The 13,500-nt window shown below is 43.2% G+C and overlaps 1 protein-coding gene across 1 annotated transcript; it reads left to right on the top strand.

Moving 5' to 3' along the window:
• Nucleotides 1–9,895: 9,895 nt before the first annotated feature.
• On the top strand, nucleotides 9,896–11,533 carry tmem141 (transmembrane protein 141). The gene is made up of 5 exons (XM_035775956.2): nucleotides 9,896–10,081; nucleotides 10,353–10,419; nucleotides 10,537–10,620; nucleotides 10,773–10,880; nucleotides 11,049–11,533. The coding sequence occupies exons 1-5, from the start codon at nucleotides 10,028–10,030 to the stop codon at nucleotides 11,114–11,116; spliced, it is 381 nt and encodes a 126-aa protein (XP_035631849.1). The 5' UTR covers nucleotides 9,896–10,027; the 3' UTR covers nucleotides 11,117–11,533.
• Nucleotides 11,534–13,500: the final 1,967 nt, after the last annotated feature.

The raw sequence follows: 13,500 nt of genomic DNA, 5'->3' as shown, positions 1-13,500 counted from the left end.
TGATACTGCGCTGTTGATCCCAGAATGCCATGCCAGTAGGAATTGTGTTATTGCTTCACTACCTCAGATTGTTTCATCAAATATTGACACTGACAGGTTATCTTGATTTTGAATCCACACCAAGCTCTGTTATTCTAAGGGGTATTGTTTTGTTAATCTCTCCAGGTTCACCGTCTACAAGCTCTGATGAGTGAGGTGGCTGAGCCAGAGGCGGGACAGACGGCCTGTTTTGCATTGAGTTGCCTAGTAACAGAAGATGGGCACGATCTGGTGCTGGGTAGCCCCTCCTTCCCCAGTCTGCTTGATTCCCTTCTTTACCGCTTACAAACAGAAGACCAGGACAGTTCCTGGTTCGCTGCCATGTATGTCCATCACTCCGTCTGACACCCTAGGGCCTGGCTCATTCTGTCATCAAGAAGAATTAATCTCGCTGTTACTGCTAAATGGCATATATATATATATACTGCTAAATGGCATTGTACCATTAGAGAACATGGAAAATATTTCACAATCTATCATAGTGTAGCCAGATAGATACCTGGCTGAAGCACAGCCCCTCACCCTTTCCATCCTCTCTCGCTCTCACAGGGCAGTGAAAGTACTGTCACGAACAGCTGGAATTATTACACGTGAGAGCACAGGTTTCTCGAGTAGCGACTGAAAATTGGCTCATTACAGTACTCTCTGGAACATCTCTGTTGAACCAGATTATTCCAACAAACCTCGAATGCCATGTATGCTTGGTTGGTCAGTTATTACATAGCTTGAAAAATAGGCTAATATCAATAGGATGTCTATTACTGTATTGATCATATTACTATAAGGTTGATTTATATATCAATATCCATTAGTTATCAATTACTGGTGGTATAATTACATTAAAATGACAATGGCATACTCTTTTCAATATGGATAAACAACACCTCAAACAATGAAATGTACATTTTGTTGGTTACTTGCATTTATTTCTCAATCAGGGGAGGCTGCTGAGGGGAGGACGGCTCATAATGGCTGGAACGGAGCGAATGGCATCAAACACATGGAAACAATGTTTGATGTATTTCATACCATTCTGCTCCATCCTTTACCACGAGCCCATCCTCCCCAATTAAGGTACTACCAACCTCCTGTGGTCTCAATCCCATTCTGACTCCCCTCCAGTCTCTCTCCAGCTCTCCCTCCATTTGCCAGGAGCTCAGGGAGGAAGTGAACTCATGTCTTAGGAACCTGTAGCTGTTTTCCAAGACATTGCCCCTGACAACTAGACTCATCCCATTGGGGGCCTACACTGTGTCCTAGGAGAAGTGTTTCCTTGAGAATGGGCTAGAGATCACATACATACATCAGCTGACTGCCAAATAAAAATTAGTTTTATTATAGGGACCTTTTCACCAAATAGACCCACTCCAAGGGTCAATATTTTTAGCAGAAACATAAATGAAAAAATAGAAATTGTTACATGGACATGCAACATTGTGTCATTCAATGTAGAATTGGAAATAGTCAACCAATATCAAAAGGTATCATTGTGGAAGCAGTTGCCTGATACTCTTTTTTGGTCCTCAGCCTTCTGGACAGAGACTGTTCTCTATCTTGGAACCCTAAGTCTTGTGAACTTGTCTGTCTTTATCCTCAAACATGGACATTGAACTCTCACTCCGACTACTCCACTCTACCTATGAATCATGCCATAGAATCAGAGGATGGAGGGACAAGGCCTGGTCCTCCACAGGAGCTGCGTGTGATTGGATGCACAGTGTCTCATGTGCGACGGAGTTGGGTTTCACTGGCGGGCAAGTTAAAGCCCAAGGTGTATCAACTGTATCGTGGTCAAGCGCTAATAGAGCTGGGATAAATTATGCTACTCCAGTCAATGCAGATTTTACTAACAGCAGCCTTAAACATTTACCATAACACCAAATGTATTTTGTACATTTATATTTGCTAGGGCTATAGTGGGTGGTCTGTCCCCAGGAACCTTGTACTAGCTGAGTGTGTGTGCAGTGGGGCCTGGGGAAGAGGTTGGCCCCTGTGTGGCGGTGAAGGTCCGTACAGCCGAGGCCACCAACACAGCCTATACATGTACTGTAACGGCCATCACTTCCAAAGGGCGAAATTAGAGACTGCCTATCACCAAGAGGACCGACAGGACAAGAGGTCAAACAGGACAATGACCCTAAGCACACAGCCAAGACAATGCAGGAGTGGCTTTGGGACAAGTCTCTGAATGTCTTTGAGTAAATGAGCCTGGACTTGAACCCGATTGAACATCTCTGGAGAGACTTGAAAATAGTCGTGCAACAATGCTCTCCATCCTACCTGACAGAGCTTGAGAGGATCCACAGAGAAGAATGGGAGAAACTCTCCAAATACAGGTGTGCCAAGCTTGTAGCGTCATACCAAATAAGACTTGAAGCTGTAATCGCTGCCAAAGGTGCTTCAACAAAGTACTGAGTAAAGGGTCTGAATAAATGTGATATTTCTGTTTTTAATTTTTTATACATTTGCACAAATTTCTAAACCTGTTTTTGCTTTGTTATTATGGGGTATTATGTGTAGATTGGGGGGAGGGGGGGGGGATGTGGAAAAAGTCAAGGGGTCTGAATACTTTCTGAATGCACTGTTGGTGAGTATCAGAGCATGTTACATACACTGCTCAAACAAATAAAGGGAACATTTAAACAACACAATGTAACTAACTCCAAGTCAATCACACTTCTGTGAAATCAAACTGTCCACTTAGGAAGCAACACTGATTGACAATAAATGTCACATGCTGTTGTGCAAATGGAATAGACAACAGGTGGAAATTATAGGCAATTAGCAAGACACCCCCAATAAAGGAGTGGTTCTGCAGGTGGTGACCACAGACCACTTCTCAGTTCCTATGCTTCCTGGCTGATGTTTTGGTCACTTTTGAATGCTGGCGGTGCTTTCACTCTAGTGGTAGCACGAGACGGTGTCTACAACCCACACAAGTGGCTCAGGTAGTGCAGCTCATCCAGGATGGTACATCAATGCGAGCTGAGGCAAGAAGGTTTACTGTGTCTGTCAGCGTAGTGTCCAGAGCATGGAGGCGCTACCAGGAGACAGGCCAGTACATCAGGAGACGTGGAGGAGGCCGTAGGAGGGCAACAACCCAGCAGCAGGACCGCTACCTCCGCCTTTGTGCAAGGAGGAGCAGGAGGAGCACTGCCAGAGCCCTGCAAAATTACCTCCAGCAGGCCACAATTGTGTATGAGTCTGCTCAAACGGTCAGAAACAGACTCCATGAGGGTGGTATGAGGGCCCGACGTCTACAGGTGGGGGTTGTACAGCCCAACACCGTGCAGGACGTTTGGCATTTGCCAGAGAACACCAAGATTGGCAAATTCGCCACTGGCGCCCTGTGCTCTTCACAGATGAAAGCAGGTTCACGCTGAGCACGTGACAGACATGACAGAGTCTGGAGACGCCGTGGAGAACGTTCTGCTGTCTGCAACATCCTCCATCTTGACCGGTTTGGCGGTGGGTCAGTCATGGTGTGGGGTGGCATTTCTTTGGGGGGCCGCACAGCCCTCCATGTGCTCGCCAGAGGTAGCCTGACTGCCATTAGGTACCGAGATGAGATCCTCAGACTCCTTGTGAGACCATATGCTGGTGCGGTTGCCCCTCGGTTCCTCCTAATGCAAGACAATGCTAGACCTCATGTGGCTGGAGTGTGTCAGCAGTTCCTGCAAGAGGAAGGCATTGATGCTATGGACTGGCCCGCCCGTTCCCCAGACCTGAATCCAATTGAGCACATCTGGGACATCATGTCTCGCTCCATCCACCAACGCCACGTTGCACCACAGACTGTCCAGGAGTTGGCGGATGCTTTAGTCCAGGTCTGGGAGGAGATCCCTCAGGAGACCATCTGCCACCTCATCAGGAGCATGCCCAGGCATTGTAGGGAGGTCATACAGGCATGTGGAGGCCACACACACTACTGAGCCTCGTTTTGACTTGTTTTAAGGACATTACATCAAAGTTGCATCAGCCTGTAGTGTGGTTTTCCACTTTAATTTTGAGTGTGACTCCAAATTTAGATCGCCATGGGTTGATAAATTTCATTTCCATTGATCATTTGTGTGTGATTGTTGTCAGCACATTCAACTATGTAAAGAAAAAAGTGTTTAATAAGAATATTTCATTCATTCAGATCTAGGATGTGTTATTTTAGTGTTCCCTTTATTTTTTGAGCAGTGTATATCATATCTAATTTTATTTGTCACGTTTTCATAAACAACAGGTATAGACTAACAGTGATTCTTACTTTTGGGCCCTTCCCAACAATGCAGAGAAATAATATAAAAATAATAACGCAATAAATAAATTCCCAATGATTAACAATGACTCCACTATATACACGGGGTACCAGTACCGAGTCGACGTGCAGGGGTAGAAGGAGGTAGATGTGTACATAGAGTGTACAACATATTACGAACACCTGCTCTTCCCATGACTGTCCAGGTGAAATCTATGATACCTTATTGATGTCACTTGTTAAATCCACTTTAATCCATGTATTTTATTAGGGATCCCAATTAGCTGTTGCCAAGGCAGCTGCTACTCTTCCCTGGGTCCAAAAACATTAAGGCACATCACATAAAAAATTGCAAATAAAACAGATCATATAACATTACTACACCCCTACTTATCCACAACACAAAATGTACAATAGCACCATACAACAATACCATTATGTGTGGAGTGCGTGTGCTAGCATGTGTCTCCTCACAGTTTGTTGTTCCATAAGGTGTTTTTTTTTCAATCTGATTTTACTGCTTGCATGAGTAACTTGGTGTGGAATAGAGTTCCATGTAGTACTGTGTGTTTCAAGGAGTCTGTTCTGGACTTAGGGAGTGTGAAGATAAGGGGAGAAGACCGGTTAAAGAAGGATTTTTTAAGACTTGAGTCAATTGAGACATGGATTGTGTATTTGTGCCATTGAGAGGGTGAATGGGAAAGACAAAATATTTAAGAGCCTTTGAACTGGGTATGGTAGTAGGTGCCAGGCACACTGGTTAGTGTCAAGAACTGCAATGCCGCTGGGTGTTTCACACTCAAGATTCCTGTGTATCAAGAATGGTCTACCACCTGAAGGACAACTAACTGTGGGAAGCTTTGGAGTCAACATGGGCCGGCATCCCTGTGGAATGCTTTCAGCACCTTGTAGAGTCCATGCCACAATCAGTTGCATTGTCTTAGTGACGTTGAGCGAGAGGTTATCCTGGCACCACATTGCCGGGTTTCTGACCTCCATGTAGGCTGTCTCATCGTCGTGTCGTGTATTATGCTTTGAAATCCCTTCCTATAACAATAACCCTCTCTGTTCTAGGACCAGGCTTATAACAGGACCAAGAGTACAGAGCGAAATCAGAGGAAGCCATTCTCTGACAACAAACTTCACCAAACTTTATGGGGACTGAATGCTGAGTTAATAAGGCTGCCAGGCTTGCTAGGACAGACCAGATGCAACTTCAATTAGCACTGGGGTGTGAAGTGAGAGGTGTTGAGGCCTTTGGGCCCAACAAGTGCAGGAGTCCCTCGCAGCCTGCCCCACCCAAATCCAAAGGCCTTTGAAGCCCCTTCCTGCTGTTCAGAGACCATCCACTGGCCTTTTCTACAAGAAATCTGCCTCCAGAAATAAAAGCTTCTCTCAAGTGGGTGTGTCACCTACTCCCATTGCCTGCTGCACTGCTGCTTGGATTCCACCTGGCGATCTGTTCACCTTCTGTCTCCCCCTGTCAGGTACCCCCAAGCTTTCGCTCGCATCGAGCACACACGCACTGTTGGGGCGAGTGACTCTGAACTTACAATGACTAGCCCCAAGTCGTTATATATGAAACATTTTCCGTGTGCATTTTGCTATTTTGTTTTTTGCCTCATGACTCCTGCATGCTTTGTTGACTATGAACTTTCTTGTTTACCCAACCGTGGGACAGACTGTTTATTCCCACACTCGAGACTCTGACTCTCTATTGGTTACACTGACTTTTGGCCTTCCATCCTATTCTAACCACCTCTCTCCGGCTTTGTATTAATGTTACTGAAATTGCTGTATAATATGATCTTGTTGACATCTAATGCACATTCAAATGTCATAAATCAACACTGCAGAGCTCTCCTTGTCCTCTGCCGTGCCTTGATTGTATTACTGCTGATGATGTCTGGAAATGTGCATGTACACCCTGACCCATCTACTGTTGCTAGCCACAATTCTGACTTGTGCTCTGATATCTGCTACACTGATTTCTGCTCTCGGAAAAGCCTGGGTTTTCTGCACTAGAAGCTTATCACCTAAAATGGATCAATTAAAAGTGTGGGTTCACAGCTCCAAGCCAAATGTGTTGGTTATTACTGAGACGTGGTTAAGGAAGACTATTTTGAATACTAATGTTAACCTTTCTGGTTGTAACCTTTTTCGACAAGACAAATCTTCCAAAGGTTGGGGAGTGGCAATCTTTACCAACAATCACCTTCAGTGCTTGGTTGTCTCCACCAAGTGTGTCCCCAAACAATTTGATTTGCTGGTTTTAAGTATTAAACTTTCAAATACCTCTTTGTTGACTGATGCTGGGTGCTATCGTCCTCCTCCAGCACCTGCCTGTACCCTACCTGCCCTAAACTCTCTTCTGCCCCCATACACTAAGTATGAATGTGTCCTGCTAGGTGACCTAAACTGGGACAATCTTAAACCATCTGACCAAGTCCTAAAGCAATGGGACTCCATAAATCTTTCTCATATTATTATCAATCCTAAAAGGTATGACTCCATACACGCAGAAAAGGCTCCTCTTCGCTATGTTAACCTCAAAAATAAAAACAGGTTCAGCCCCTGGTTCGACAGTGATCTTGCGGATTTACATGCATACTCAAGCACATGCATACTCAGGCTGACTGGCTCTTGTTCAGACAAATGAGAAATAAGTGCACTCAGGCTATCTCGAAGGCCAAAGTTAGTTACTTTAAGGAGCGGTTCTCTCTCTGTGGGTCTAACCCCAAGAAGTTCTGGAAAATGGTTAAAGACCTGGAGAATAAACCCTCTTCCTCACAGCTGCCCATTTCCCTCAATGTTGATGATGTGATTGTTACTGACAAGAAGCACATGGCTGAGCTCTTTAATCACCACTTCATTAAGTCAGGATTTGACTCTGCCATGCATCCTTGCCCATCCAACATTTCCTCATCTCCCACCCCTTCTAACGCGACTATCCCCGATGCTTATCCCTCTTTTTCCCCTGCCCTGCTACAAAGTTTCTCCCTGCAGGTGGTCACTGAGTCCGAGGTGCTAAAGGAGCTTCTTAAACTTCTGAGCTTCTTAAACTTCTAAACATGGTTTAGACCCTTTCTTCTCAATTAAGGTTGCTGCCCCTATCATTGCCAAGCCTATCTCCAAACTTTTTAACCTGTCTCTCCACTCTGGGGAGGTTCCCATTGCTTGGAAGGCAGCCATGGTTCATTCTTTATTTAAAGGGGGAGCTCAAGCAGATCCTAACTGTTATATGCCTATTTCTATTTTGCCCTTTTTATCAAAAGTATTGAAAAAACTTGAATAATCAACTGACTGGCTTTTATTTTTATTTATTTTTTACCCCTTTTTCTCCCCAATTTCGTGGTATCCAATTGGTAGTAGTTACAGTCTTGTCTCATCGCTGCAACTCCCGTACGGACTCGGGAGAGGCGAAGGTTGAGAGCAATGCATCCTCCGAAACACAACCCAACCAAGCCGCACTGCTTCTTGACACAATGCACATCCAACCCGGAAGCCAGCTGCACCAATGCGCAATGAGACAAGGATATCCCTGCCCGGCCAAACCCTCCCTAACCCGTACGACGCTGGGCCAATTGTGCGCCGCCCCATGAGCCTCCTGGTCGCGGCCGGCTGCGACAGAGCCTGGGCGCAAATCCAGAATCTCTGGTGGCACAGCTAGCACTGCGATGCAGTGCCTTAGACCACTGCGCCACCCGGGAGGCTTGACTGGCTTTCTTGATGTCTAAAGTATTCTCTCGGATATGCAATCTGGTTTCCGCTCAGGTTATGGACTGTGACACTGTAACCTTAAAGGTCCTCAATTATGTTACCATTGCCCTTGATATTAAGGAATTTTGTGCTGCTATTTTTATTGACTTGGCCAAAGCTTTTGATATGATAGACCATTCAATTTTTGTGGGCCAGCTAAGGAGTATTGGTGTCTCTGAGGGCTCTTTAGCCTGGTTGGCTAACTACCTCCCTCAAAGAGTTCAGTGTATAAAGTCAGAACATCTGCTGTCTCAGCCACTGCCTGTCACCAAGGGAATACCCCAAGGCTCGATCCTAGGCCCCACGCTCTTCTCAATTTACATCAACAACATAGCTCAGGCAGTAGGAAGCTCTCTCCTCCATGTATATGCAGTTGATAGTCTTATACTCAGCTGGCCCCTCCCCGGATTTAGTGTTAAACGCTGTACAACAAAGCTTTCTTAGTGTCCAACAAGCTTTTTCTACCTTTCACCTTGTTCTGAACACCTCCAAAACAAAGGTCATATGGTTTGGTAAGAAGAATCTCCCCACAGGTGTGATTACTACCTCCTGAGGGTTTAGAGATTGAGCTAGTCACCTCATACAAGTACTTGGAAGTATGGTCAGATGGTAACACTGTCCTTCTCTCAGCACATATCAAAGTTACAAGCTAAAGTTCAATCTAGACTTGGTTTCCTCTATCGTAATTGCTCCTCTTTCACCACAGCTGCCAAACTAACCCTGATTAAGATGACCATCCTACCCATGCTAGATTACGGAGACGTAATTTATAGATCAGCAGGTAAGGGTGCTCTCGAGCGGCTAGCTGTTCATTACCATTTGGCCATCAGATTTGCCACCAATGCCCCTTATAGGACACATCACTGCACTCTATACTCCTCTGTAAACTGGTCATCTCTGTACACCAGTCGCAAGACCCACTGGTTGAGGCTTATTTATAAAACTCTCTTAGGCCTCACTCCCCCCTATCTGAGATATCTACTGCAGCCCTCATCCTTCACATACAACACCCGTTCTGCCAGTCACATTCTGTTAAAGATCCCCAAAGCACACACATCCCTGGGTCGGTTGTCTTTTCAGTTAGCTGCAGCTAGCGACTGGAATGGGCTGCAACAATCACTTAAACTGGACAGTTTTATCTCAATCTCTTCATTCAAAGACTCAATCATGGACACTCTTATTGACTGTTATGGCTGCTTTGCGTGATGTATTGTTGTCTCTACCTTCTTGCCCTTTGTGCGGTTGTCTGTGCCCAATAATGTTTGTACCATGTTTTGTGCTGCTACCATGTTGTGCTGCTGCTATGCTGTTTTGTCATGTGTTGCTGCCTTGCTATGTTGTTGTCTTAGGTCTCTCTTTATGTAGTGTTGTAGTGTCTCTCTTGTCGTGATGTGTGTTTTGTCCTATAATATTATTTTTTAATCCCAGCCCCGTCCCCGCAGGAGGCCTTTTGCCTTTTGGTAGGCCATCATTGTAAATAAGAATTTATTCTTAACTGACTTGCCTAAATAAAAGCTGACTATGACTAGTAGAGTAAAGCATTGGATCACACTGAAAAATCTTACATGTTCAGAGAAGAAAATAATCAAGACTCTGACAAGCATGTTCTATTGTAGTTTTGATTATGGGTCTTTTCATTTTTTTTGTATGCTAAAATCTTAAACTTTTGCATAATATATAAATTACAAATCTTTACACAGCAGAAAACAAACTATACCAATATATCTACCCATAAAAGTGAATACAGTAATGCACACTTTATGCCTTATTAGTTAAGAGCTGCACTGACGCCCCCACACCACGAGGCGTCGTGAGTCATTTAGTATCACAGAAACCTTCATAAAATGATACCCTTCGGGATTTGTTTTACTCTTTGCGGAAGTTGCAAGTCTCATAACAGTTACGTACACATTGGGTTGTATATGTTGGATATTGTAGTGGTATAATAAATACGTCAACTTAATTAAAGTGTTTATTTACGAAATGGTCAACCTTGGACTCACAAAAGTGGACGATGCGCTTGCAGCAAAACATCCGGTTGGTCCTTTCTCTTTTTACTGCTTCAACCTTTTACGCAAGACACTGCTGAATGGTTGCTGTAGCTCAGCTGTAGATTACATGTGCTTTGTGTTTTGACGTTTTAAACACGATTATATAAATTTGCTAGGTTTTACAGCTTCCTTGCTAGTTGTGTTCTCAGATTTCTTACCAGAGCTACCTAACCTGGGACACATATTGCACATAAAATAATCTCTCATGATGATTGCATTTTGTATTCAACCCATTTGCGATCTTTCTTCTCTCTCAGGGTTTACAGCAGTATGCTGCCTGTCAGTCTCATGCCTTCATGAAAGGGACAGCGACCTTTATATTGGGTGAGTGACACTCTCCCAATGCTTTGTTTTCACTTCATATAATATCAATTTATTTATGCATGAATGCATCGTGGAGCCTCTTTCATGTACCCTAACATTTCCTGTACTCTATTGTAGGGACAAGTGGATTATTTCTCATACAAAAAGTTATTCAGAAGAGGCTTCCATATCCTTTGCAGTGGAATCTGCTGATTTCAACAGGTGAGAGTGTGTCTGTGTACTCAAATTACAGAATGTGATGTTTAGCTATAACTTGCAGTAATATAGAGTTTAGAATGATTGTCTAAACGTCAATCATGTCTACCTCTTTGTCTCACCTTGTTCCTTTCATTGCCCTCTCTATTCCCCTTCAGCGGCTTCGTCAGTGGGCAGCTATGCAGTGACACGCTGGGAGACAATGAAGTGCACTGACCTATGGATGCTAATAGAGACAGGGAAAGTACCAGACCGAATACCACACAGTGAGTATAGCTGTGGTTCTACTCTATTCTATGCCATTCTATACTACGTGGACTAAATCTCAATGCGGGTTGTGAAGACGGACACAAAATAAGAGGGGTAGACATTAGGTCAGCAGTTTATTCAGCTCTCAGGTCTCTGACATCTCTCTGTGTCTGTCTGTATTGCAGTAGCAGAGCCTGCCCCTGAGGAACCAGCTGGGCCTAAGAAGACCCCATATGGAGATGTGATGGAATGACCACAGGACATACTCATGTACAGGCAACCCCAGTCCTCTGCTTCACATCTCAACCACTCAACCCTATCAATAAACACATTTATTTAGGTATTATGGTTCAACTGCGTCACCATTGGACAATGTTCTGCCATGCTGGACTTAGTTTCACGTGGGTTCAGTGATTGAACCCTTTATATAGATCAGAAAACCTTGTAAATTGATCATGGCATTTTGTCAGATTGGGCCACCCTGACTTGTGTCCAGATGAGTACTATATAGTGCATAGTTGATTTAATATATGGAAAAGGTAAGGGAAAAACATTATATGTTATAGAGTGGGCTTGAGGGTTGAATAAACAATGTCCGTTTGATCACATCCTGTAAATACTTCACCTGTTGTATTCGGCGCATGTGATAAATAAAAATTGATTTACTGGGTTTAATGCGATAGAAATCATGTCTATCATTAAGCTTTTATCTCCTCAAAGGTAAACCACTGTTGACACATGAGTAAGGGTCAGATTTCCAGACCAATAGGCTGTGAGATTTGGATTTGGAGCGCAGGGTTTTTTCTGGATCAAAAAGGGTGGTTGGTAGGGGGTGTGGCAAAGAGCGTGGCTACATTTTATAACACATTTTAGAGGCTCCCATCTTGGAGATGAGAGTCTAAAGCTATTTATCTTGGGCTTCCTGAGTGGTGCAGCGGTCTAAGGCAGTGCATCGCAGTGCTTGAGGCATCACTACAGACCCGGGTTCAATCCCAGGCAGTGTCATTGGCCTAGCGTCGTCTGGGTTAGGGGAGGGTTTGGCCAGGGCGGGCTTTACTTGGCTCATCACTCTAGTGAACCGGGCGCCTTTTGTAATGCAGCTGAGAGAAAATGTTGCATTTTAAAACTTCTTCGGGTTTGGTGTCTCTTCCACGGGACGGTAGAGCTAACGTAGGCTAAATCGATTAGCATGAGGTTGTAAGTAAAAACATTTCCCAGGACATAGACATATCTGATATTGTCAGAAAGCTTCAATTCTTGTTAATCTAACTGCACTGTCCAATTTTCAGTAGCTAATATAGTGAAAGAATACCATGCTATTGTTTGAGGAGGGTGCACAATTTTGAACATGAAAAGTTATTAATAAACAAAATAGGCACATTTGGGCATCTTGATTTAAAATTTTGAACAGAAATTCAATGGTTCATTCAATGGTTAATCTAAAATGTTGCACATACACTGATGCCATCTTGTGGCCAAAATCTAAATTGCACCTGGGCAGGAATAATACATTATGGCCTTTCTCTTGCATTTCAAAGATGATGTATTATCTTTTACCAGATCTATATTGTTATATTCTACTACATTCCTTTCACATTTCCATAAACTTCAAAGTGTTTCCTTTCAAATTGTACCAATAATATGCATATCCTTGCTTCAGGGCCTGAGCTACATGCAGTTAGATTTGGATATGTCATTTTAGATGAAAATTGAAAAAAAGGGGCTAATCCTTAAGAGGTTTAATGCTCATTTCCCACGATTCTACATATTCTGCCATGGAGCTGAGGATTTTTTTGTTTTGTTTTAAAGGTAGTTTCTTTTGCTCAAACAATAAAAAAATGAATACTGCTAAATTGTTTTGGTAATTTTCCTTTCTCCCTGCAGTCTAGTTCTTATTTTGGTGATTGTTAGTTCCCAGAGATTATATTATTAAAAAATATATAGGTCCATTATCTTTTCAACATACTTTATATCTGGTTTTAGTCGTTTAAGTTTACACTTTGTTTTTTTGTTTTTTTTACACTGTTTGCACTTAGGTGACCCGAAAAAACGCTTAGTTGGGCCCGCCCAAGGATTACAATGGCAGAAAAATCCCTGGAGCAGGATACGAGGGCAAATGTTGCATTTTGACAGCGTTCCACAAATTTGTTTTCACTTTTTGGGGGGATTCAAATTTTAAGCTCATGATCCAGTATTATTTTTTATGCCTTGGTTGGCATGCTGTACGGCTGAAACAAACCAATAGTTTCCTAAAGTGCCACTAGTGGTTAGTATGGATCATTGAGGTTTTGTAGAATTCTTGCACATTTAACACAGTTTGGGAAAGGTTATACTAGCAACATAACATACAGTACATACCGTATATAACTAGGTATAATGCTTTGTTTCTCTTTCATTCAGAATTGACTTTATTTAGCAACTCCTCAACTTTAATTTGAGTCAACAGAGGGTGTGAGCAGGATGCTTAACAAAACTGTTTGACAAAGGTCTTCTAGAATTGCATTGTAAGGACTGTACTGTCTGTATTCATCCACATGGTGAATATGTCTCACACTTTATGTAGGCTAATACTACATCAATTTATTTAGGATATTTTATGATTATAGCTTTAAATACTTAGTGGATTTTTTAAATTAA

Source organism: Oncorhynchus keta, chromosome 13, assembly GCF_023373465.1.
Source record: "Oncorhynchus keta strain PuntledgeMale-10-30-2019 chromosome 13, Oket_V2, whole genome shotgun sequence".
NCBI lineage: Eukaryota > Metazoa > Chordata > Actinopteri > Salmoniformes > Salmonidae > Oncorhynchus > Oncorhynchus keta.
This window is presented reverse-complemented; position numbering and strand designations above follow the sequence as displayed.